Here is a 26,594-nt window from a genome sequence, read left to right as displayed (position 1 = left end):
GGCACCAGTTGAAACACTTCATTTCTACTGGTAGCTACAGTGTTTGCCGGTAGCCCTGCATCGAGAAGACTCCGGAGCATCAAGGCATGTGTTAAAAGGAAACTTCTTTTCCTAAAACATCATTCATTTATGCATTTTGAAGAGTTAAAAATATATAATGATGTATATCCATATATATATTATATTATTGTAAGCCTGTTGACTTTATAGCAACCTTTCTCCACTGGCTTAGCCAGCAGTTGGATTGTGGTCAAGCTCCTCTATAGAATCAACTTGTCCTTCTGCAGGGTCTATGGCTGGGGCCACAGGTGGGATTTCCTTACAGCTGTGGCCTATGACAGTAGACAGACTGCAGGCACAAATAAAAGTGTCCAATGACTGACACCCTTTGCCCATAGGCTCCCTGAATGCTCCGGAAACAATGAAGTCCTGATCTCCACTGCTGGCCATATGCTCTATTACAAACACAATCCACCATGAGAGGTTGCAGAACGTCCTACAGGTCTGAGTGTATTCAGGTCATCAACTGTTATGCGTCAAGGCTCCCCATATGCCACCCCACACTTCATAGTCACCCCAACCTCCCAAGCTCTTCTTTTATAAAGCATCTGTGCAGCCCTGCTCTCAATAATGAAAAGCTATTTAGAATACAGGTTATTGGTGACAAATAAGGGTTCAATGTAACTTATGGCCCTGTACATGCTTATAAGATATTAATAAAAAGACAAACATTCTGTGGATATATTGATTTACTAATCATGGGTAATAATAATCAGTGCTTTAATCTATTTATATACTGCTCTGTTTTTTTTTAAATAATTGTTCCTGGTCTTTTAAGCCTTTCTGTAAGGTCTGCATGCACTCAAACACTCAGCTGGAAACAGATTATCACGGGGGGGGGGCAACTTTAACCCTTCTATTGCCAGAAGTGTGTTATAAGCTACACACTGCTTTCAGGTCTTTTCACAAAGGGAACAGTACCCTTCACCCAGTCAACCTCTCAGCCACTGAATGCAAACCACGTCTTTTATACAGACACCATCCCCCACCCCAATTTTCCCAGGGACTTCTGCTGTAAATTCTTTACATAAATTGAAATTGTAGTTTCCACCGTATAATGACATTTGGGCAGGGGATTTTACATTAGCAACTATGTACAAAGCAATGCATCCCCTGCTGGTTACTTCACAAGGGTTCAGGTCAGGATTCCCTTGGATCCAGCATCACTGGTGGTCCTTGTCTACTGGTGTTCATTGTTTATCTGTTTGCAATATGTACTGTGTATTCCAAACCAAATTTTTTGTTAGTTTTTAATTAGGCCCTGCGGTCTTTACAAGCAATTGCTTGTACTTCCATTGTCTTTACATTAGGACAGTATTGTTGCATTCATCAGGTATGGGTTGCACCACTGACTTTACAGAAGGAACAGCCTGGATTACAAGAAGTGCCATTATCTACAGTGAAAATGGCCTCAGTTGTAGGAATTCATCTGCCTACAGAGATAATTGTCCTAAACTCCCAACTGCTTTAACTTCCAAGATTGCCTTTACCTACAGAGAGAACAGTCCCAATCTGCCATAAAGCATTCTAGAACTGCACCTTTCTACCAAGGGAACTGCCTCAATCTTGCAACTGCCTTCACCTACAGAGAGAACAGTCCCAATCTGCCAGAAAGGGTTCTAGAGCTGCACCTTCCTACTAAAGTAACTGCCCCAATCTTGCAACTGTGTAGAAAAACCCCTGTAGAGGTTTGTCTACACTGTTGCATTGGGAGGTTGCCGAGCCTCCACCCACGTGCACCAGGCAAATCTATATCCATTAGAAACTGCCTTCACCTACAGAGAGAACAGTCGCAATCTGCCATAAAGCGTTCTAGAACTGCACCTTTCTACTCAATGAACTGCCCCAATCTTGCAACTGCCTTCAATTACAGAGAGAACAGATCCAATCTTCCAACTAAAACTGCCTTTATCTACACAGAGCACCACCACAATCTCCCTACCCAATAGTCTTGTGCTAGAATGAACTACTAAAAGATGGCCTCATGCACCCAGTGTACTAGGACAGACTCTGCCAGTAGAAGCACCGTCAGTCTCCCAACCAGCCTAGGGCTTTTTTGAGGTTCAGAAAACAAAAAAATACGAGCACCGTAATCACCCTGTTGAGAGAAGAACTCCAAAATACCATTCATCTATTGGCCTGCATCTAATTAAAAAGAGAATAGCCTCAGATGCTTTTCTAGACATGGAATATATCACCATCCTTGCTGCCCGAAGAGAGAATTGTATTGTGCAGTGTATTCTGCTAAAGCCTGCTCAAACCAAGGAACACCAGGGCTAGTTTATTTAAATACCCAGACCACAATATGAATGTGGTTGGTTGTTAGATACATTAAGGGGTCCTTTACAATCTTAATTGCAGTTTGTTAGCCCAACAGTCATTTGCACATAATATCCCATTCATTAAAGTTATTTGTGTCAACATGCACTTCCATAATAGCTGGTGGCTAGGGATGGGTGAATTTTTTCGCCTTGTTTCGCCGAAAAAATGACGCCTATAGACTTGTATGGCGAAGTGCGGCAAAAAAAAAAAGACGAGCGACAACATTTTTTTGATGCCCATAGATTTAATGGGCGTCTGCGACATTTCCCCGGTGGCGAATTTTTGGTGAAACGAAACGGGTCAAATTCGGCCATCCCTACTGGTGGCGTTGCCTTTTCACCTCTGAACCAGACAGTAGCTCCAGGTTTCCCTTAGTGCCCTAGGTCAATAGGGGCAGCATAGATTTGCCGAAAGAATAGGATGCAAATATCGCTTTCATGGCAGACACCGGAGGTTACACCAACCACACTTTTTCAGTGTACAGGTATGGGATCTATAATCCGGAAACCCCTTTTACAGAAAGTTCCAAATTATAGAAATGATGTCTCCCATAGACTCCATTATAATCAAATAATCCAAATTTTTAAAAATGATTTCCTTTTTCTCTGTAATAATAAAACAGAACTCTGTACTTGATCCAAACTAAGATATCATTAAACCCTATTTGAAGCAGAACCAGTTTATTGGATTTATTGGATTTATTTAATGTTTAATGATTTTCTAGTAGACAAGGTATGAAGATCCAAATTACATAAAGATTCATTATCCTGAGCATTCTGGATAAAGGGTCCCATACCTGTAATTGCATTTGATAAAATTGAAGCGCAATTGCATTTATTTTGGCTCATTAGGTACATCTGCATCAGGCGCAACTCTTCTGGCAACTGCAGCACTGCATTGTGGGTAAAAACTAAAAAAAAAAATTGCACTTGGCAGACTGTGGGTGCAGAAGTTAATCACCCCATATAGTATTTTAATCAGGACTATACACACAGTAACTAAAGTATGGCATTGTTTCATATTGATACCATGCAATCTCTTATACAACATGTTCAACAGATACTGTATGTTCATACAAAGGCATGATTTATTAGCTACACGGGGAGGCCCATTTATCAAAGTCCAAATTTATCTCATTCGTTTCTGAAAAATACTTCAACTAAATCCTCATGGGTTTTCCCCCTTATTTATCAATACATTTTCCCAAAAATTTCATGTGCTGGAAAAAACCCAGAGAAAATTGTGAAAAAAACCCCGAATTTTTTTGATATTCCCCCTGAAGATTTTTGGCCAAAAAAAACACAAAATCTTTGGATTATTGCACGAAACTTAGCGCTGATCAAGATACCTTCGGGGCTTCTCCCATTGACTTATATGCAACTTCGGCAGGTCTAAGATGCCGGATTTTCAGATTCTGACTTTTTCCATCCTCAGGGTAAAATAAATCCCAAAAATTCATGTTTTTTTTAAAAAATTCAGATTTTATAGTAAAAAAACTTGGGTTTTTGGCATTCAGAGAATAAATAACCCCCAAAATTGATTGCGTCCAGCAGCATGAATTGAGATGTCTGCTCTAATACTATACAATTAAAGTATAATAATTAGTTACCAGTGATTAGGGTATAGAAAGAGACCCAAAGCAGGAAGACATTAGTCCACGATTGTTAGGTCTTTTTGTACATAGTTTTTACCCCTCTGGCTCCAGGGACCCCTGAGTCAGCGCCCTTTCTGCTGCACGGCTGATCACTGTTTCAGAAGCCTTCTGTGTGTATGTTAGACAATAAAAGAGGGCAGAGGAGAACGCTTCCCAAGAGCTATCATCTGCATCTGACATAATGTCCAGCGTCCTCTCCCCGGCTCCATTCCTCCCTGTTTGCTGCAGCTGTGGTCTTTCAGGCAGTCAGTAAATTATGCAAACACTTGCTTATTTGTAGGCGGAAGGTAATCTTACCCTGTTAGGAGGTGTCTATTGTAGTTGAACTAATTAAACTGTTTGTCGGCTTCTCTCTCTCTCTCTTAGTGGCCCTTTTTATGAAATACCAATATTGATATAATAACGAGGCTTGCAAAAAAATACAAAAAATATTAAAAAAATTTAGGCGTTACCATTTATTTTTATTCTTTTTAAACAGCAGGATGAATCATGACAAGCCATTGCTATTTTCCGTTGACCTCAGGTTGTTATATTATATACATTTATAATGGTGTTTAAAGTTATTGTAAGGAGATCGAGAGAGGTGCTAGCTGTGCACTCATACTGCTAATAAAATAACACTTGCAGTTTACTTAATACTGCCTTACAGCTGTTTGATTCCTACATTTGAAATTGGTTAAATTGGTTATTATAATTTATATTTTTCCATGAACCACATTCAGATGTAAAAAGTTGGGGAGCAACACTAGTATAAAAATTGTTCATGGCTGGTGCAAAATAAGGGCTGTGATTGGCCATTTGGTAGTCCCTATGTGGACTGGCAGCCTACAAGAGGCTCTGTTTGGCCCAGTGTGATCAGGGGTCTACGTAACTTGTTTCAATTATTATTTCTCTTAACTTTTCTTTTAATATCTATTTTTATTTCCACCTGGATGTGTCCAGATCAAGACACATGCTGAAGCAAACCCAGTGTAGAGAGCTCGGGTGCACACGTGCCTGGATCTATACACATCTGGACCCAGCAGGAGTCTAGAATAGAGGCCTGTAGATGTAGCCGCTGTTGCTAGAAAATCCCTTTTAGAGGTTAAAAACTGTGTCTTTGAGCACAAACCATGGCATAGAGCAGTGGCTGTCTGACTTTGTTAATTCAAGCTCCTTATGGAAGACCAACCTATGTTTAGTGCTTCCCTGTTCAAAACAAGGTTATATTCATAGTAAAACATGGGGCTTAGGCATTCAACCATAGTTCCAAGAATATCTAGGGGCGCAAAATTTGACCTTCTAGTTGGGATTTCACAGGGGATCAAAAGAACATGCTCATTATCTCCATATTTTACCCTTTGCTGGCCTCCCGTTATGGGGGGTCCTTCCCACAGTTTGGAAAACATTTGTCATAGTCCCAAAAATCTTCGTTTACTAGACTCCAGTGGTTTCCAGAGCCTGTTAAGTATATACAACTACACGTCTTAAACATTTCTAAAGGGCTATATCCATGTTTACAGACTGTTATTGAAAAGGGGAAGATATAACAGAGAGGAGCATATTAAATAGAGGATCTTGCTATAACTGATAAAGACAACATTCACAGTATCATTATACAGTACTCAAAGCATTGCTTTCTCTGTATCATTAGACACAATGCTTCCTTACAATATAAGGGCACAGATAATTACATGCAAAAAGAATTCCTCTTAAAAAAAAAATATATATATATATATATATATATATATATATATATATATATATATATATATATATATATATATTGTAAGGCATGTCCTCATATCTATTTAAATAAGACTGTACTGAAAGAGGGTATTTTTAATCTTCTTCTTGAGCTGCAGCAGAGGCACAAAGATGCCGATCACCAGTGTGATGCTCAACGTTCCTATGAGATTAACTGTATTGGCCTGGGTGGTCCTACTTTGTTTTCCATGGTGGTCTGGATCTTTGAAATGTGTCAGTGTTCCCTGTCCCTAATGCCATCAAGCTGACAGTGTTAAGCATCCCCTACAGTCCCTAGAGCTCACCTATAAGTTCTCCTTCTTTAATCAATAAACTTCCTGAGATACAAATCAATGGCGTCTCCTGCAATCTTAAAAAAACTAAACAAGTTTCCTAAACAAATATCGATGTTTGTTTTACTTTTGTAGAGCACCATTAGTTACATCAGAAGACCAAATAAATGTTGCTACCTTGCTAAGAAGAGACACATTTATGAAAAAGGTACAAAGTCATAGTACTTTTCAGGAGGCTCAATGTAGACAATGCAGTGGAAGGTTTTGGGATGTATTTATTCATACACACAGTATATACATGAATAGGCTGAAGAAGGTGTGTGAAAGGCCCATGGCTTAGGTAGAGGTTGTTTAGACATCTGCTTGATGGTATAGTGGTGATCCACTTGCCTTAATCATGGAACAAAAGGGCCTTATTTTGTACAGTCAACCATTGGCTACATCATGAACAAGCCAGTGAAGTCCTTGGCCTTCAAGTTTACTTTTTTGGAGAGAAAAGCAGTTATTGCCCTTTTTTTTAGTCCCATATATGGGCAGCCAACATCTAACCATGAATGTAGGGACTAACGTTAAAAATGGAAGAAGAAGAGATTGTGACTCAAGGTTGTATAAGGCTAAGTGAGACCTGACTGTGGATTTTCATCTTCTCAAATTTCTGTTGGTGACTTTAAAATGGTTTTGCAAAGCGCTTAATACATTTGAGTTATGCTCATCAGTCTGAAGTAGTAGACTGAGGTGGCTACCTAATACTTCCACCCTCAGTTAGTCTGGGTTGCACCAGGCAGCCTGGAGATATATATATATAAACAGGTATGGAACCTGTTATACAGAATGCTGGGGGTATGGGGCTATCTGGGTAAAGTGTCTTTCTGTAATTTGGAGTGTAATATAAAAATATTTAAACATTGGTTAAACCCAATAGGATTGTTTTGCCTCAAATAACGTTTGGGTTGGGATCAAGTAAAAGGTACAGTTTTATTATTGCAGAAAAAAAGGAAATCATTCTGAAGAATTCAAATAATTTGATTTAAAAGGAAATCTATGGGGGATAGCCTTCCTGTTATTTGAAGCTTTCTGGATAACAGCTTTCCGAATAACGGATTCCATGCATTTTTTCTTATAAAATAACCTTCAATAATTACCATTTTAGCTTTTGTAATACATTTTCTGATATAGTCTTATTTTATTTGTCTAGTCCCTGAAAATCTGTGTTTGTTTCAATGCCAAACCATTCTTTAATTAAGCAAAATCAGACTGGAATGAATTCAGTGTGCTTTAAGGGACCAGTTATCAGTGATAAGTGAAGCTAAACAGAGACCATGTTTAAGTTATAGCTGAAGGGTGAGGACATTTGGCTTCCCAGCCCAAGATAAAGGTCTTACCTGCTCATATTAATAGAAGGAAGAGAGAGAGAGAGAGAGAGAGAGAGGGGGAGAGAGAGAGAGAGAGAGAGAGAGAGAGAGAGCTCTAAATCAATGCTGCTCACAGAGGCATCTCAGAGATTCTGGATGTATTCTTATGCAAAGCGTCTCATGGGCCGGCAAACTGCTTAGCATTTACCTTAAAGGTTTTTTTTTTATTCTAGGGGTCTCTTTATTTCCCCCTCCATTTGTCTTATTACATTCAATTTCCAAATTGCCATCTTGCACACTGGCACAAAATGTTAAAGAAAAAGAATGAAAGGGAGTAAAAAAAAAAATAGAAAGAAAGCACCAAACAGCTTTACAAATGAGTGACAAAGCAGATGTCCATTCATATCCCCACTCTTGCTAGGGTCTATTAACAGCAAAGGCCCGAGCAGCCAATTGCTGTCAGCAACATGTGGAGGTATTGCTATAGCAACCGTTGGAAGGGCCATGTGTTACAGTCTGGGGGGGCTCAGATATAAGGACGGGGCTCAGCCCTGCCTGCACTTTTCCTTTTCACCAGTCGTGACAATGAGCAGAGGTAACAGAAGCAGCTGGGTTGCACCCGTGCTAAATCCGGCACCTGGCCCAATGCTTTTTCCTTCATCAGGACAAGGCGCTTTCCAGAGTGCTGAAATCACATGTACTGGTCCACGATGTGGCCTTCTTTTCATCAACCTCCGGCACCCTCGCCCGTTGAACATCCTCACTTTTGAGAGGCACAGGAGAAGGACCACTCGCTGCCTTCTTTCTCTCGGATCTGCCTTGTGAGTTTCTTTGTCTACTTCCTTTTGTCCCCACCTCCTCCTACCTTTTCCCTCGCTCCTTCTGCTCAAGTGGAGAGCATCACATTCTCCAGAAGTTTTTTTTTTTTTAAATTAAGGATTTAGCCCCAATTGTGTTTTTGTTCTGCTCCAAAAATCCAGCTTTGCTGGTAACGGAGAGATATGTAATATAACTTCCATGGGGATCAGGTAAATCATCCAAGTTTTATATTTCTGGTAGTATCATTATTCAGCTATTTATTAGACTTGCCTCTCTCTATAACGAAAGCACCGTCATGTCCTGAAACATTTCCTAGGTATGATGTTGCATTTATTTTCTTAACAAAGAGGCTCCTTAGAAAGAAATTTAATATCATTTTTATTGGATGCAGTTGCATGGAAGCAAAGGTGTATATACAAACCAGTAGAGTAAAAGTTGATGATTATGGACAGTCTTGTTGCCTTGCTTGTTCTATAAATACAAAGCTAATTGTAAATAACTGTGAGTTTATACATTGTAGGAGAAGTAGCCTTGATACTAATCAATATTCCACTCCTGAATTCCTACTTATTGCACAGCTAGTTTTGTATCTACAGCTGAACAATATATATATATATATTAGATATTTTTATTGTTACTTTGTTAATAACACAGTTTAAAAAGGACTATTTTGAGAATATTTCTCAAAATAGAGTTAAAAGAGAAAATTACACAATTCTCAGGAGGGAAACTATTCACTTTTAAAGGATATTTTTTAGAGGGCTACATTTAGCAAAGGGAGAATATAGAACATTTACATCCCTAAAAATGCTGCATAGGTGAATAGAGTGCTGGGGTTTTCCATCTGATGGCCTGAACTCTATTTTCACCTTTGAATTGACAACTATTATTGATTAAAAATGTCCTCCCCAAATATGGAATGTGTTCATTGTAGCCTGGATTTACCAACCCAGAAATCATTTCTATGATATAAAAAAAAAAGACATTAATTCTTCATATTCATTTTGTTTAACTCGCCCTACACATGATGATCATGCCTTTAACACTGGTTATATCACTATAATTATTACAGCTTTTATTTCTTTTCTCTTGTTTAAGCAGCATAAACAATTTATTTAAAAGGGAAAAACACAAAGAAAAAATATTTATACAAAATGAGTAAATGAATATATCTTGGGGATTTAAGCCGTTTAGCATAAAAATGTTTAAGAATTCGATTCTATGAACCCAGGAGCACTTCAACAAAATTGATATGGTTATAATAAATAATAATATGTTTTGGTGAGGGAGAAACGGACTATTCAGATTAAATGAATAGAAAAGGTAAAAAAAAAGTGCAACCATTTTGATTGTAAAGCTTAAACAATGTGCAAGAAGGATGGACGGATGTTATTTGTGGTAATTCCTGTGATTCTTACAAAAAAAAGCAAGGTTTCTCTCTGTTCACCACCGATGGGTTAAATTGGTTGCAGTCTTGTTAGTAGCTGAGAATACCCAAGTGATCTGCTTGATTTGCAGAGTTGGCTGGACACCATGTTTGAGAATGACAAGGAATCTTAGTGTTTGAAGTGAAGGAATTCTTGATGTATTTAGTCATTAATGGGGCTGGTAATCCTCTCAGTACACCCAAGGAACAATTTTGGCTTCCGTGACAAAGAATTATCCCCTCAGAAAAGAAGGATGGGGGTAAGATTTGAGACTTGGGTCCTGACCTTTTTTTAGAACTCTGATTCAATGGTATTTCAAGAGAACCTTTACCTTTAATGTTGGAATCATCTTCCCCTCGTTTAAAGCTGCAGGGGGGGAGGGAAGAAAGGAAATGATAACAATACACATTAGCTGTCACTTAGACCCTAGTTAAGGAAGTGACTGCTTTTTGGGCAGGTTTGAGACAAAATTGATGATAATACCAGTCATCCACGCTTAAGTGGCCTTGAATTCTCCATACAACTTAGAAGAACGTGAAGTCAAATCTCTGTGAAGGCCTCACCAGCCATTTTTCTTGCTTATGGCTTTAAGAGCCCAATTCAACCGCCACCACTGACTTTCCAAAGTGAGGGCTTTGCATGTCACGGAGTTGATCTGCATAAACTTGGCGCCAGTTTTATACTAGAGTGATAAATTAGTTTTATACTGAGTTTCAGAGCACGACATCTATGTCATGGATGCAAACGTGGCCTTCTCCAGGACTCAACTTGATGGCAACCCCCATTATTGTATTGTATTTTAGTAATTTATAATTATACTGTATACACATACCCAAGTAGAAAATGTAAATGTGAGTCAGTATTCAAAACCAAAGAATATTCCAGATTCCAAACCAAAATTCTAAATAACCGAGTCAACAGTTTTCTACTAATTACAAATAGTAGGCTAGGATGAATTCCACCCATGTGTGTGTGTTTGTCTGTGTTTGATTATAGACATAATGTTTCTGAGCAGACAATACCATTAAATATATGGCAATCTTTCCATTATTTTTCCCTTCTTAAATCAATAGATTAGCTCCCTTCCTACCACTAGAGTGCTATTCATTTGATAGTAGCTACACTACTGTCCCAACTAGTTTTCCTACAGTTGGCAACTCCTGACATTTGAAAAATGCTTTGAACTATACTGAGCTTTGGGTTATGCACAGGGGTAATTGAAGACATGGGAGAAGTGATTATGATTTGTACGCTACATTTACAGTTCTTATACAATTTGCAGCCAAGTCCCAAGATGTATTGACAGGAATGGTGTGTTGACTATAGGTCCAGATTAATGGTAAGGTAGAAAAGGTATTTGTAGTGGGCCCTCAACATCGCTGACAGCCCTTGGAAGAGAAAAATAAATAGACGTATTGGAAATATATTGAGTAATATTTGTTAGATATTGTCAGTATATACCACTGCTATGTTCAGTGACAGATGGAGGATATCTCTTATTTATGTAATTTTTGTTCCTAAAACAGAGGGGAGAGGTTTGTCCTTAACTCCATCCCTTGTTGAGGGATGCAGGGGGGATTTTTAAAACAGTATTTGCCAGGCAACCTGTACTGTCAAATCCTCCAAAAGTCACATTTATTACAAGGAAACTAGATTGCTTTCTAAAAATAGGCTGGTTGTTAGACATGCTTACAGGGAACGTATAGCTGGCATTGTACCTAACAGCACCTAGTAGCACACAATACCTGTAATCGTTTCTAATCCCCCTTGTGCCTTAGGCACTTCATCTTGCTGAATTAAAGCCCCTTCCCTTGTATGCTTTAAAACTCTTTCTTGTAGAAGGCTGACATGTACTGGAATATGATAAAAGAAACAAATCGGAATAATGCAAAATAAGTACCCTTTGTTCACGTTATTATTTTATTAATGTATGTAATAGCAAAAATGAAGATCCTAATAATACAGGTATGTTATCCAAAATGCTCAGGACCTGGGATTTTCCAGATAATGGATCTTTCTGTAATTTGGGTCTTCATGCCTTAAGTCTACTAGAAAATCATTTAAACATTAAATAAACCCAATAGGCTGGTTTTGCTTCCAATAAGGATTAATAATATCTTAGTTGGGATCAAGTGCAAGCTACTCTTTTATTATTACGGAGAAAAAGGAAATCAATTTTAAAAATTTGGATTATTTGGATAAAATGGAGTCTTTGGGAGACCGCCATTCTGTAATTCGGAGCTTTCTGGATATCAGGTTTCCGGATAAGGGATCCTATACCTGTACTGCCTTCTGAAATGGGTTCCAAAAGCGTTAACATTATGAAAAATTCAATTTATGGTATTATATTGTAAAACATTCCATTTGACATAAGACATATATAGTCTCATGTTCAGTTTAACAGTTATTAGAATAGGATTTTTTATACAAGTCCTGTTACTCCTGGAGATTGGGGTATAGGATAGCTTTGTAGGGTCTTGCATAGAGAGGGGCTTGCACAACAAAAGCTGGAGGTAGGAAGAGATGGGTATAGTAGTTAAAGAAGGCAACAGGAGGGCAAGATCATTAAAGTAGGGCATGGGGGAGAATATAACAGAGTTACTCAAACAGAAGCATCCAACAAAAGCTCAAGGGGGTGAAAGGTTAGACAGCACTACTTGATATAAATAATGAGGCCCCATAGAGTCTCTTTTGCCCGGAGCCCCACCACAACTAAAGATGTCCCTGCCTTTTACAGCAGGATGACCCACGCGCCAGAGAAAGGTGTTCTACTTTGAGGAAACTATCTCGCTGTAAATGTCATCTTCATAAATATTTAAGCAACTCCCTTTCAGTATAAGCTGAATGCTGTCAGGTTGCCTCTAATTAACCCTCAGCTTCTCTATCAGCCCTTACAGCACTATCCCTGGGAGAACTCTTGCTTTGTACGGAGCTGGCAAGACTCAAACCAGGGCTGGTGGGAAATCATGTAAATCCAAGATTTGATGTGACAGGATGAATACATTGCTTTCATATAGCTAACTCAATATGTGCCTGGAGCCTTAAATAAAAAAATGCTTATTCCATATGTAGACGAAGGAGAATATAGTATGTATACATGCATCTGTGTACACATTGTAGGGAACATTTGTAAATGGCCATGTAAAAACATAAGAGAGAGAGAGAGAGTTAATGGATGGATGGATAGATCCTTCTTCTCAAGTTGGGTTGACTTGGGTTGACTTGGGTTTTAACCTGAAAGTGTTGATAGAATTTTATATCTGGGCTGAGCACTATTCAGTCTGATAAAAGTACAACTCCCTGCATCCAAATTCTGTATTATAACACTGTCATACCCAGCATTCTAAAGTTGACTTGTCAGGCAGTAGGTGGCAGAGGACAGCGAAGATACTGCCTGTAGTGGATATTTCTAACCAAGATTCAAAGGTGTATCCTCACCCTCCTCCCCTGCTGAATAACAGCTAGAATTTGTTTTGTAATGCAACAGAATCTATACTTCATATGTGCCTATAAGGAGAAACTGATTTTTGCATTCATCAAAGAAATATGAGATCATTACACCCCAGCCCCAATCATTAGATTTGATGATGATGATAAGCATTGCTCAGTATATAAGATTAACTGGCATGTCATCCAATCACCATGGAAACATGCTGCACGAGGGTAGTTAGGAAAAATCTCTTATCCTCTACCCCAGAATTAAATTTTTGAGGAAATCTGAAAATTAGAACTGGCATGATGCTACTTTAATATTATAAATGCTCAGCAAACAATCAGTAATAATAAGAAGCCATAGATGTATTCCAGGTTATGAGGTTATGAGTTCATATATCAGTGCATTATACATAACTGCCAACTCAAGCAGTATCTTCACTAATATGTTTGTGGCAGATCATAAGATGCCTCTACAACCTAAAACAAGTCAAAGGAGTCTTCCTAATCATAGGATGGGTCTTCTTACTGTTCACTTATTATTAGCGATGGGCGAATTTTGAAAGGTGAAACTCTGCGTTTTGCCACCGGCGAAAAAATTATCGAAATTGCCGCAAAAATTTGCTGGCATCAAAATATATTTGACACCGCAGACAATTATGATGCCGGCGACAATTCTAGGCGCCCATTGACTTTAATCGCCATCTGAATTGTCGCCAGCATTGGAATTGTCGCCGGTGTCAGAATTGTCACTGGCGCCAAAAATATTTTGACGCCGGCGTCAAAATTCACGTATAGCTAATTTTTTGGCGAAGCGATGGAAGAAATTCACCCATCACTAATCACTATCAAGGGGAGTGGTTTGCATTTATTTTTGTTATTATATTCAATGGGGATTCATTGATGACTTTTTCCTGTTGCAAATTACTGTATTGGGCACAAAGACACCTGAAGTGGTATTTTAAAAGGCGGATCTAAGTTGGCTTGTTCTTTTTCATTTACGTAAGCTATGCTGCTAAATCAATAACTAATAGCAATTATAAGTTTGTCATTTTGAGAAATTATATATTTACGCTAAAATGCCTGAGATAGTTCTTTAAACTGGTTAATACACATTTTTTTTACTGGGCTTAGGGGCAATAATGAATGCTTTTTGTACCTTGAAGCAATTCTTATCCCACTTGGCCAAAATATGTGGTGATATAATCTGATCAAGCCTCTAAGGATGATTGGTCTGTTGCAGGTCATGAACAAAAATAGGTCATATTTTTGTGGACTGCTTTTTATTTGAATCATACCATGTTTTTTCAGCAGCATAGTAATGAGGATAAGATCAGGCTTGGTCAGGCTTTCCATTTGTGTGGCGGGCCAACTATTCTGAATTCTTTATTCCTAAATATCTAACCTGAAACCCTTCAGCTCCTGTTCAACAGCAGCTTCCACCATCAGGCCCGGATTTGTGGAAAGGCCACCTAGGCCCGGCCCTAGGGCAGCAGGATTTTAGGGGGGCGGCATGCTGCCCAACCACACCCACATTGGTTCAAAAACACTGGGGATGCGCCGGAGATACAATCATTTTTTAAATTTCCCATGCGCCAATCCCCATTGCTCTTGTCACCCTGGAGGGGACAGGGGCGACGAAAGGGAGTGGGCCTAGGGGTGCCCACTATGTAAATCCGGCCCTGTCCACCATCTTTGGCTATCTTTGTCCAGCTGCTGCTGAACAGGAGTTGTAGGGCTTCACAATAGGTATTCCTGGGGTAATAGGTATTCCTGGGGTAGGTGATGATTATGCTCAACCAGATGCCATGGGCTTTCGACTATGGGCCAGTCAGTCTCAGTTTTCATTGCCAGAGATCAAGAAAATCAGTGAGTCTTTGGGCAGTAGCATGGCAAGCGTTTCCCTTAGTAATGGTGGCTGATTTGCAACACTCAGTGCATCTGATTAGTGTCACAGGCCGGGCCTTTATTAAACAGGCTTTGTGACCCACTGGCTCTATCATTTCTCAAAAAAAAAAAAAAACACCCTTGTCTATTTAAATGCAGATTAGGACCTTTCACCCCGACAGTTTTGTTCTTTCAGAGCAGAGCTCAGCAGAAGGATAATATGTGAACTCTGGCTTCTGCAAGCTGGGCCAATGGTTTGCTAAAGTTTGACTCAATGTCTTCTTAACTCCTTCAGTGCCTGTCAGAGATTACCATTTTTAAGATAAATCATTTTTTTAACCTTCGAAACCCACCTCATGGGTGGACATAACATTGGATCTTCACTTGTTGATGTATTGTAAGTCCCTTCATGGAGTCAACTATGTTTGTACCAGTGGAAGATTTTAATAAACAATGGCCATCTTTTAGTCTTGGCTCCTTTAGCATTTTTTCATAACCAGTAGAATAAAAAAAGTAAATAATGGAACTGTTTCTTTTCAAACTAGTACTAGATTTGGGAGACTGAGTAAATACAGAATCCTTCCTCGCATGGGGGTTTTGTCCTTAGATGTCAAGTCAGTACAGTAATAGTAAAGGAGGACACTTTATTTTCATGTGTTAACCCAGACTCGTATTTTAATGCAGCTGTTTACAGCCCAGAACCATGACTTCAGTTGTGATGATGTAGTTCTTCAATAAACCCCACCCACAAAAATCTGATGGCAAACTTTGCCTGGATATCTAAGGAATCTCGATGAGCTGACATGATTTAAAATTTCATATTTTCCGATCGCTTTTTATTAAATTGTGCAAAATCACGGATGTTGCATGATTCTTTAATAAATTATTATTCCGTTATCTTATATCTATCTGTCATCTGTCTATTCACTGGGTACTGGGTTTTTGTGAAGGTTCACTTCTGTTACTCAGCCAGTGAATGTGTATTTTGCTCAGGGGCATTTTCTTTACATTGCAGTTATATGTGTAGCACTGAAGCAGCAATATTGCAGATACAGTGATTATTGGATTTGAAAATCCATGCAGTGTTAAGATATTTTTTAATTGCCTTGCTCTGAAATCGTGGTGCCTTGTCGTTAAATGGGGATGGTGTCAGTGCAAACGTTATATAGCTTTACTGGGCAGCTGGATGTCTCACTTGTACATTGTATTTGGCAGCTACAGTGCAAATTAACCAAGGCAGGTTAAAGCCCATGGGCTGATAGACACTGCAGGTCAAAATCTTTATTTAATTGGCTATTGCAAAGAAAGGCTCCCAGTGAATGTATTGGCTAAAAATATGCCTTGGGAAATTGCCTTCCCCTGATGCCCAAGTAACTAAATATGCATTCAAATATACAAATAAAACCCACATTTTCACTGCTCAATATGAAAGACCTCCAAGAAGATTTGTAACAGTCTTTCAAGTTTAATCAGTAAAAACTTAGCTCATCAGGATCTGATGGGCCTCCTAAAATCCCCCTTTCCAAGCCAAAATATTTGTGGACTTACCTAGAAAAGGGTTTCTTCCTAAGTTGGCTAAAACTTTTTATAATGTAAAATCTCAGCCAACACAGCATTGCACTGGTTAAAAGCACAGGAAATTGGTAGAGGCAGGGAGAAAGGAACGGCAGACAACTATAGCAAAATGGATAATAAAGAAAGAATGAAATGAATTTAAGACCAAGTATTGGGGATGGTGGAAAGATAGACAAAAGGTGCAGAGTTGCTGGTAAGGGCAGGAGAATGATAGAAAGGAAGGAAGAAAAGAAAAAGAAAAAAGGAAGGAAGGAAGCAAAGAAGACATAACATAAGAGAATAGAGATGTAAGAAGGAGAAAACAGAAAAGGCTAGGACAGTAAAGGGAGATGTAAGAAAGATGAGAGAAGAAGAATGAAACTGCAAGTGGCAATATAAATGGTCACAAGAACCAAAGGTGAACAGAATGGGGGATGGAGGCTGTGGGGAGGGAATAGTGATGGGCGAATTTATTCGCCAGGCGTGAATTCGCGGTGATTCACCACCGGCAAATAAATCCGCAAAATGGTCGCGAAAATTCGCTGGCGAAAGTTCGGCAGCATCAAAAAAAATCGTCCAAAAAAACGGGCGCCGTTAAAAACGGGCGTCGGTGTCAAAAACTGGCTTTGGCGTTTCACGAATTTATCGCCGTTTCACGAATTTTCTGCCGAATTTTTCGGCAAAGCGAAACGGCACAAATTCACCCATCTCTAGTAGGGAAAGGTGCAATAAAAGAAGAGATGGGGAAAAATATGAGGAAGAAAGAAAAGGACAGGGGCTTTGAGAAGAAAAACTAAAGGTATGAGGAAAAAGAAAGCCAAGCATGGAAAGAAGAAAAACAGCAAAAGAAGGGAGAGTGATGCTGTGTGGACAGAGGGAATCCATTATATCCAAATGACTGATGTTTTGGGGAACTGTGGTGCGACTCCCTCAGATTTAAAATAGTCCAACTGTAGTTTGAGTTGTAGATTAAGAAAACAGAGAAGTGTGAGGACGATGGTAGATTATTTCCAAAAGAATAAAGAAACAGTTCTTAAAATATATATATATATACTTCAAGAAAGACCAGCAACACCAGGATTTCCGTGTATCAAAGCAAAGTGTATTCAATTATTGCATGAATAGCCGACGTGACGTTTCGGTCCACGCAGGGACCTTCCTCATGGCCATGGCCACGGAAATCCTGGTGTTGCTGGTCTTTCTTGAAGTATCTGCATCTTTTACCTTGCACCCAGGTAACACGACGCTAGCAGGGTGCTGCCCTAGTGAAGATATATATATATATATATATATATATATATATATATATATATATATATATATATATATATATATACCCACCAGCAACTAGTATCATGTCTAGCTCACTCTGTGACTATAGAAGGTGGAGAAAAATTCACTGGTCTCCCAGAAGTTCTTTGTAGACAATGAACCTTGGGAAACACTAATTATAGGTGATGCTAATTCTTTTACTTTAAGGGGTTCTTTGAGAGAGGACTTTAAATAATGTGGGAAATGGCACATGTACTTGCTGACTGCATTGCTTGATGACATGTGTAACCAATCCCATCCCAAAGTAAGATATCGACATTCTTTTAATTTCTTAAAACCATGTCTCAGAGAGGTTGTATACTCTGGGGGTAGGATATATTAAATCAAATGAGTACAACCAGGAGAATTGTGCTATTCGCTGGATTGAAACCGAAGGTGTAGTAATACTGAAAAAACACAAGTATAATTTTGTTAGACCAACTATTGTACATAATACTGGAATGGCTGTTTTTTTCTATGTACAGGTTTGGGTCCCATTATCCAGAATGCTTGGGACCTGGGGTTTACATTACATCTATTAAAAATAATTTAAACATGAATTAAATCCAATAAGATAGTTCTGCCTCCAGTAAGGATTACAAATAGATTACGCAAGGATTGCACATAGTAAAGGAGTCTAATTTATATTGTAAAAGCAGAAAAGCCCTACATTATGCCCCCTCCCCCTATTTTCCTTTATACTTTATATATATTCCTTTATATTTATTTATTTATACCAAAACAGTTATAAACTGTAGATCTGCATCAGGTAAGGGGTGTGGGCACACAGTAAGTATTGTAGGCCACACATTTTATGGCAACCTTGGATTATAGTGACTATGTATATGTATTTGTATTTGTATAGCACAGACTTGTTTTGATCCACATACCAAGGGCAGCTTCTCAAAAACTCTTTATTTTCTAGATCTTAGCTTAAAAGAAAAAACTATACATGGATGAGATGACAATATGTCATAGTCTGTTCCTACCCAACCTACCTAGCCCTTGATATGTGTTGACTCATTGGCTGTTTTTTGTAACTGCAACTCCAGGCTAAAATTTTCAGGGGATACTAAAAAATTTTCAGCAATAGCTGCCTGTTAGTATTATATCCCTGATGAATGCCACTGATGTAGATCCCAGCCTTCCTGCATGTTCAAGGAACCCTTACCATCTTGATATTATTGATGCCCTCCCCTCACACCCCTCACTGTATAATGAATAAAGACACATTGTTCCCAATTTACTAGAGAGTTATTCCATTCATCCCCACTTACACCTACTAAATGCTGGGCTCTACATCCTGGAAGCCCCCATGCAGCCAGTCACAATGGACTGTATATCATAGAATTTAATTGGACATTGCAGTTTTTTTTATCTAGTCTGGTGTCTTTTAAATATATATAAGTCATTGTAACCCTATGTTTTTTGAGAAGAGTAACATAGTAACATAGTTACATAGTAAGTTATGTTGAAAAACACACACATCCATCAAGTTCAACCTTTTAAGTCTATATATAATGTGCCTAACTGCCAGTTGATCCAGAGGAAGGCAAAACCCAATAGAAGTCTCTCCATTTTGCTTCAGAGATGGAAAAAAAAATTCTTGATTCCAAGATGGCAATCAGACTAGTCCCTGGATCAACTTGTACTATGAGCTATCTCCCATAACCCTGTATTCCCTCACTTGCTAAACACCATCCAACCCCTTCTTATACCTATCTACAGTAATGTATCAGCCTGTACCACTGATTCAGGGAGAGAGTTCCACATCTTTACAGCTCTCCCCCTTTTGAAGAACCTCTTTTCTTCGAATCGGATTGGGTGCCCCTGTGACAGCTGGAAAGACCAACTGGTTTTGGTGCAATATATTTTTATAACCTATACTTACACATAGATATATATTTATGCAGAATGTGAAACAGCCTGCCCTTTGCTTCTATGCAAACATCAAATAAAGGTGTTAAACCTCCAATGTGCAGGTACAGGTTTCCACCACCACTAATATCCTCTGCAGTCACTCAATACAAAATTCATTTGGATTGGTTTTACCAAAATATCACCGGAGCAAAAATGTCATTGTGGGGGACGGATCATGCAGTCAACCCCCCACTAGTGATGTTTCTATACATATGCACGGGCTAAACCTAGGACAGGGCTAAGGATAACTGCCATACCTCCAATAACTTTTCTGAGAAGTATTAGATAGGGTAAACCAGTTGTTAGTCTTTCTCTGTCGACAATCACCATGGTTCAACCAACTAGTGACAGATCTGGAGACGAACGGAGTTCCAAAAGGGTTAAACTGGCATGTCATTTTGGAATCTGGGCGTGCTTAGGACGCTGCACCCATGGCTGGTTTTGGAGAGTGATGCTTCTTCTTGAGGGGCACAAGCAACACCAAAGGGTGGGGCCACAGTAAACCTGTTTTTGACAATGAGAGGCAGCCGGCTTTGAAGCACCAGAAATGGGATTTGCAGCCACACATGCATTTCAAAACCCATTCTATTCAGCTTAGAGGGGTTTTTTTCTTCTCTTGCTCTCCTCCTCCTCCTCTTCTACCCCTCCTTCCTTCTCCTTTTCTATCCACCTCCTGGAGCTGCCAAGCCTAACAATCCTCCTCCTCTGAAACCAGGCAAGGAAAGCTTGGGAGTCTTATTGAACCTGCATTTCCATTAACTCAGCCCATGCAACAGCTAATCCACCGCACTGAAGGCTAGGAGGCTAATTAATGACAAGCTTTTACAGTCAAGACTGGCGATAATTGCTTCGGTAGCCTTTATGATGCCAAGATAAAAATGGACCGGGTCTAACATAAGAGGCACTGTGTACACTGCAAGACAGGAGGACATTAAGAGCTGGCTAGCTGAATATGGAGCAGAAAATTACTAATAGACAAGAGATAATGAATAGGCCGGTCAGGCATTCATGGGGAAAAATCCATTTTGTTAGCACGCGAAATGAGGTGCTGGAAAGGAGTTTGCTAATTGTCCTCATCTTGTAGCAGGCAGGGCTGAGGGAGGGCAGCTCCCCAATTCATTTCTCTGCTAATTGTAAGCAGGGAAGGGTGTCCACAGAATCCTTCTGCAATCTGCTTGCCCAGGCTTTTCAGAGTTTTTTTTCCTGTTGGGTTTTTAATTGTTGCTAATATACCTTTATAATGAAGCTAATGAGGGGAAATTATTGGACAACTCCAGCACATGGATGCAAGCGCGCACTACTCCCAGGAATATGTGTTAAATTCTGCTGCTGATGTCTGCGGATGTGTTTTTTACACCCTCTTCCTCTCTCCGAAGGTAGACATGTGCACATCTACTACTTTAAACCTCATACCAAAAATGATTCAGTCCTCTTTTCTAAAGGGTTGCTTCTGTAACATGTTTTGTTGCCTTGTTAATAGAGACGCGGGCAAACTCACATGTATAGAAAGAGAGACAGAGCGTTCCATGGCACCAGTCATTAAATCATAAGGCAGATTTGTTAGAAAGTCATATTTGACTTTATCAGTAAAAAGAACATGCTCATTAGATCATGAGTTTAAAGGCGACGTAAAATTCCTTAATCTGTGTTGAGTTTCTAAGTCTTATTAGCCTATTTTTTTCATCTCCATTTAAAGAAAGTTCAATTATTCGAAACATTTTCTGATTTCCGTTGCCCTTTTTGTTTTTTACAGAAAAGCAAGTTGAAGTTTTTGCCTCATCATTTAGAAGAAGAAGACACTACTAAATTTATTATCCTAACTTTGATCTCCATCGTCTGTATCATCGGAGTCCTTACTGGTTCTGGAGTCATCTACTGCTTGCGCCACCAATCGCACCACAAGCTTAAAGAAAAGTTATCATCCTTGGGATCTGACACCAATACTGATGCCACCCACACTTACCAGGTAAGAATTATTTACAATTTATAGGGATATATAATTGATATATACATGTCAGTCCTTTCAAACAACATTGATTCTTTCTTTTGAGTTAATTTTGTAATTTTAGTAGATTTTTACTATTTTTATGTTTTTACAATTTTTTGCTGGATTTATTTTAAAAGCATGCTAATGATAACAATGGAAAGAGTTTACCCACTAGAACAAATCTGGTGTAGCTTCTGCACCGGTCGTTTGACTAAAATGTTAAACGCAGGAGGTGTGATTTGCTGTGTTTTTTCCTTTTTGCATAACAGCCATTTTAATTAGCAAATGTTCTTTACAAAAATCATTTTTTATAGCTATGCGCAAAATTTTGTTTAGAATAATCTTTATTTAATATCGTTTACTGACTGTCATTCTAAAAAAGAAATTATTAAGATAATAGACTGGGTTTTTTGAAGGCTTGCATCGAATCAAACTTTTTTTGTTAGTGGAGCACCCTTCTAGAGGATAAGGAAATCTCTGGTCCCACCTCCTCCCCCAAATTGCCTTTAGTTTAATTGCTCTCTAAGCTAAGCATATTGCTTTGCTGTAATAAATGCTCTAAATGCTAGAATGGCAAAAGTATAAACACCAGGGTCTAATTGTAAGAATAACATGACAAACATATTTTGTAATCTCTTTGTATTTTGAATCTCAAGAGTTTTGGTTTTTTTTAAATATATTTCTTTGCAAATTTGGGAGCGTCTGTCCATTATAGCCATTTCTGGTCCCTCTGCCATTGATAGAATTAAGCCTAAATCCTAAAGTCTTCTTTTCTCCTTTACTATTTGTATGCATTCCTTTTTTTAGACTTACTGCTTTTGTTTCTTTGTTGTTTTTGATTTTGCTATTCTTTTCTCTAAAAAAGTTGAAATTAACTTATTGAATGATTTCTTTAATAATCAGGAATAATTCCCCTTTACTCTTTGTAGTGAATGTTTTAATTTTTTAATTTATTATTAAGTAACTAAATGAATGTTGATATTTTAAAATTTTTGCTACACAATAAAATGTATTAGAATTACATTTTTATAGGAGAATTGATTATAAAAAAAATAAATAAACCAATTGGGTGTCCCATTCTGTTCTTGGAAAATCTAAGAATAAAATGTATTATTATTAAATTTTTATAGAAGAATTGATTATAAAAAAAAATAAATAAAGCAATTGGGTGTCCCTTTCTGCACTTTGAAAATCTAAAAATAAAATGTATTATAATTAAATTTTGATAGAAGAATTGATTATAAAAAAATAAAGCAAAAATAAACATTATGTAATAATAAAAAGAATAAAAACATGCAGAATACATATGAAATAAAATGTAAAATAAATATATCTGTAAGTGCACACTGTACACACATAACAAAAATAATATGGAATGTTATTTAAAAAAAATATATATTATATATACATTCAAAATGTATACTTTTCATACATGGTGTATTCTGTGGTTACCAAAAAACATAATATTTAGCAAGACTGATATGATTAATAATATGTGTAATTAAAATTCTACATTTCCAGTAGGAATTTTTTTTAGCAGTCTCAGTGTGACCTTTTGTTCATTTCCCTAGAGAACTCCATGCTTACATTTATATTGTATTTATGTCTTGTGTCATTGGGAATTAACACACTATATAAAGTCTGAATTTAAGCCAAAATAATATTAGTTTATATATATATATAATCTGGTAGCTTCGTTTCTGCAGCAGTTCCTAAAAGAATCAAGGTGAATTTCATATTTTTATTGCAGAGGATTAATGGTTATCAGCTGCAGGAAAATATCTAGAAAACTGTAAACAAGAAAATTGTGTTGGACCTGTCAGATTTTGAAATGAACACGGACCGTTTTAAATAAAGCCAAGAAAAAAAGCTAAAATAATATTATGCAATTTCCATTATAATTTGTATTTTAAAAAATATTATTTTAATGTAGGAAAAAATATATATACATATATATGTATTTCTCTCTCTCCATATGTATTTATATATAATGAAATATCTTGACATTTTCCAAAATCTGAAATTGAAAATATCTTCATATTTCATATGCAAATCAAACTGTAGTTTCCTGCTTATTATTTGGGGACCAATTCTGATGCTCATTTGGATGCATATTTCATGTTCAGAATTATTAGTTATTGATGAAGGCCACTGGCTGTCAACAAACAGTGAGGTGAGAGATGTGAATTCTTCTCTTTCTTGTGATGAACATCTCTTAAATTAAAGCTTCACTCATTGCTAAAATTTCCTCAGTGCTATTTAACACTATCACAGCAAGTGGCAAGATTTTGCCAGTGCAGTGAAATAGTGAAGAAATGCTTAGAGCTGCTTCAGTTGCACCGGATAGTTCCAGTCTGGCCTGCTAGTGCATTGTTAGCAGGACTAAATAGTGACCAACTGTCCTCAAATGCACTCTTTTTACTTTTTTTTTACAGATTTTCAGTTTTATCAAGGGTCAAAGTGAAAATTTGAAGTAAAAATATTAGAATTTGAGCTATTTTTGTGTACTTCGATTATCGAATAGGCCAAAATTCGGTTCGTATTTGAAAAAATTTGACTATTCGAATATCGAAATTTATCATGTCTTTAAAACTTCGACTTCAACCATTCGCCATCTAAAACCTGCCGAATTGCTGTTTTAGCCTATGGGAGACCAACTAGAACTTATTTGGAGTCATTTGGTGGACTTTAAAAAATCAAAGTTTTTTGGGGCAAGTACTTAGTTTCGAATTCGAATGATCTGAATGCAGCCTATCCACCCAATGTTAACAACTTTGATCTTTTTAATAAATTTCAATTGGTATTTTTTTTATTCGAAATTTGAAGTTATGGGAGTTCAAAAAAAACTCCCATTACTTCGAAATTCAACCCTTGATAAATCTGCCCCTTAATGCTACTCTACCCTTCATACCAAACCATGGTTTGGTTTATTTCCTCCAAAACCATTAAAAACACCCTCCTTAGCAAATATTTCCTTAATCAATTCATAAAAAAAATATACAGCAATAAAGAAAGCCATTATGAGGACATTCAATGAGTTCTATATTGTAGCAGAAGATCTGTACAGTCTCTCCGTTTGGCTTTTTGATTGGACACTCCCTTGACATTGCCTGCCCACCATACATTTTGTCACATCGTGCCTATTTTTTATATGTGAACGTTTTTTTTTTAAGTTCTTTTTTATGTTTCTGGGAGGCTGACGGGATGGTCAGCAACGTATTTCATTAACAGCCTAGTGAGTGAGGGGTTGATGCATTATGTGTAAACCAGCACCCTGTAGACTGATGCAATGCATTAACACTCCAACCACGGACACCCTTCAATACACAGAAACAGTCATAGAGATCAGTTGTGGAAGCAAAGCTTTTTTTAGCCTCATGTTTCCAGTCTTTTTAAAATCTACCTTGAGTATCTCATCAACATTTCTAAATTGTGGTTTTGATTGGACACTTTCTGGTGTAATGTGGAAGCGTATGGTATGTGCTTTATATGAGTGAGCTCCAAAGATCTCCTGCAAGTTTCTTGACTTCCATGAAAGGCCTGCAGCTGCTCGATTCAGGTACACACAGTGTAGTCAGAGGTCTGTTGCTTTAATACTGAAAGGCTGATGCATTATTTGTGAGCCAGCACCCTGTAGACCGAATACAACACACAAACACTCAAATATGGATGTCTGTCAATACATTGGAGTTATAGCGATCAATATCTCATGATCTGTTCATTTCTAAATATCCAGTCCATCTTTGCTTATCTACTTATGACAGTCGCCCAAGGCAGTCAAATGATAATAACATAAATGGAATACTGTTGATAATGGTGCATGGGGATGTTTTTTTCTTGTCTGAGCCATATATTAGCTATTTTGTTTTGAAGACAAATAAATTAAGAACAAGCCAGATTAAGCTTGTTTGAATATCTTTTTTGCTTATAGGATTATGTCACGTACATCTCAGCAGGCCCAGCAGTGTTGATTGACATTGAAAGGGCAAACAGAAGGGTCTACCTTGAGTATCTCATCAACATTTCCGAACTGTGGTTTTGACTGGACACTTTCTGATGTAATGTGGAAGCGATACAGTTTGGCATGTGCTTTATATTTAAGTTTAAGGACCAGAACTGGTTTAAGTTAAACCTGCAATCATACAGGTATAACTTAAACCATTTCTGGTCCTTAAACTTTCAGAAAGGACATTTGTACCTCCCCCCCTACATCTTATAGTTAAGTGATTCCTAATATGCTGTTTGATTTGGGTTTAAGTCTTTGGACACAAAGTGGACAATGGCGCTTATTTATAAATGCGCAAATTGCAAGTAAACCTCCATGTTTTTTACGCATAAAGCAGAATTTTTCCAAGCATTGCTTTGTAATAACAGGCACCACATCTTGTTCATGAGTTACTGACATGTACACCAAGGGGCAGATTCACTAAGCTCGAGTGAAGGATTCGAATGAAAAATACTTCGAATTTCGAAGTATTTTTTTGGTACTTCGACCATCGAATTGGTTAAATTCGTTCGAATTCGAACGAAATCGAACGAATCGAAGTAAAAATCGTTCGACTATTCGACCATTCGATAGTCGAAGTACTTTCCCTTTAAAAAAAACTTCGACCCCCTACTTCGGCAGGTAAAACCTACCGAAGTCAATGTTAGCCTATGGGGAAGGTCCCCATAGGTTTGCTAACCTTTTTTTGATCGAAGGATTTTCCTTCGATCGTTGGATTAAAATCCTTCGAATCGTTCGATTCGAAGGATTTGTGCTAAATCCTTCGACTTCGATATTCGAAGTCGAAGGATTTCAATTCGAGGGTCGAATTTCGAAGTATTTTTAACTTCGAAATTCGACCCTTA

The 26,594-nt window shown here is 37.9% G+C and overlaps 1 protein-coding gene across 2 annotated transcripts in view; it reads left to right on the top strand.

Annotated features, from left to right (window-relative positions):
- ptprn2.S (protein tyrosine phosphatase receptor type N2 S homeolog) overlaps positions 1–26,594 on the top strand; it is a 577,776-nt gene that overhangs the window by 451,219 nt on the left and 99,963 nt on the right. For both annotated transcript variants that reach the window (XM_018269027.2, XM_041567358.1), the window contains one exon: positions 21,510–21,722. In XM_018269027.2, the coding sequence (XP_018124516.1) occupies positions 21,510–21,722 (213 nt within the window). The remainder of the gene's footprint in view (positions 1–21,509; positions 21,723–26,594) is intronic.

This window comes from Xenopus laevis, chromosome 6S (genome assembly GCF_017654675.1).
Source record: "Xenopus laevis strain J_2021 chromosome 6S, Xenopus_laevis_v10.1, whole genome shotgun sequence".
NCBI lineage: Eukaryota > Metazoa > Chordata > Amphibia > Anura > Pipidae > Xenopus > Xenopus laevis.
This window is presented reverse-complemented; position numbering and strand designations above follow the sequence as displayed.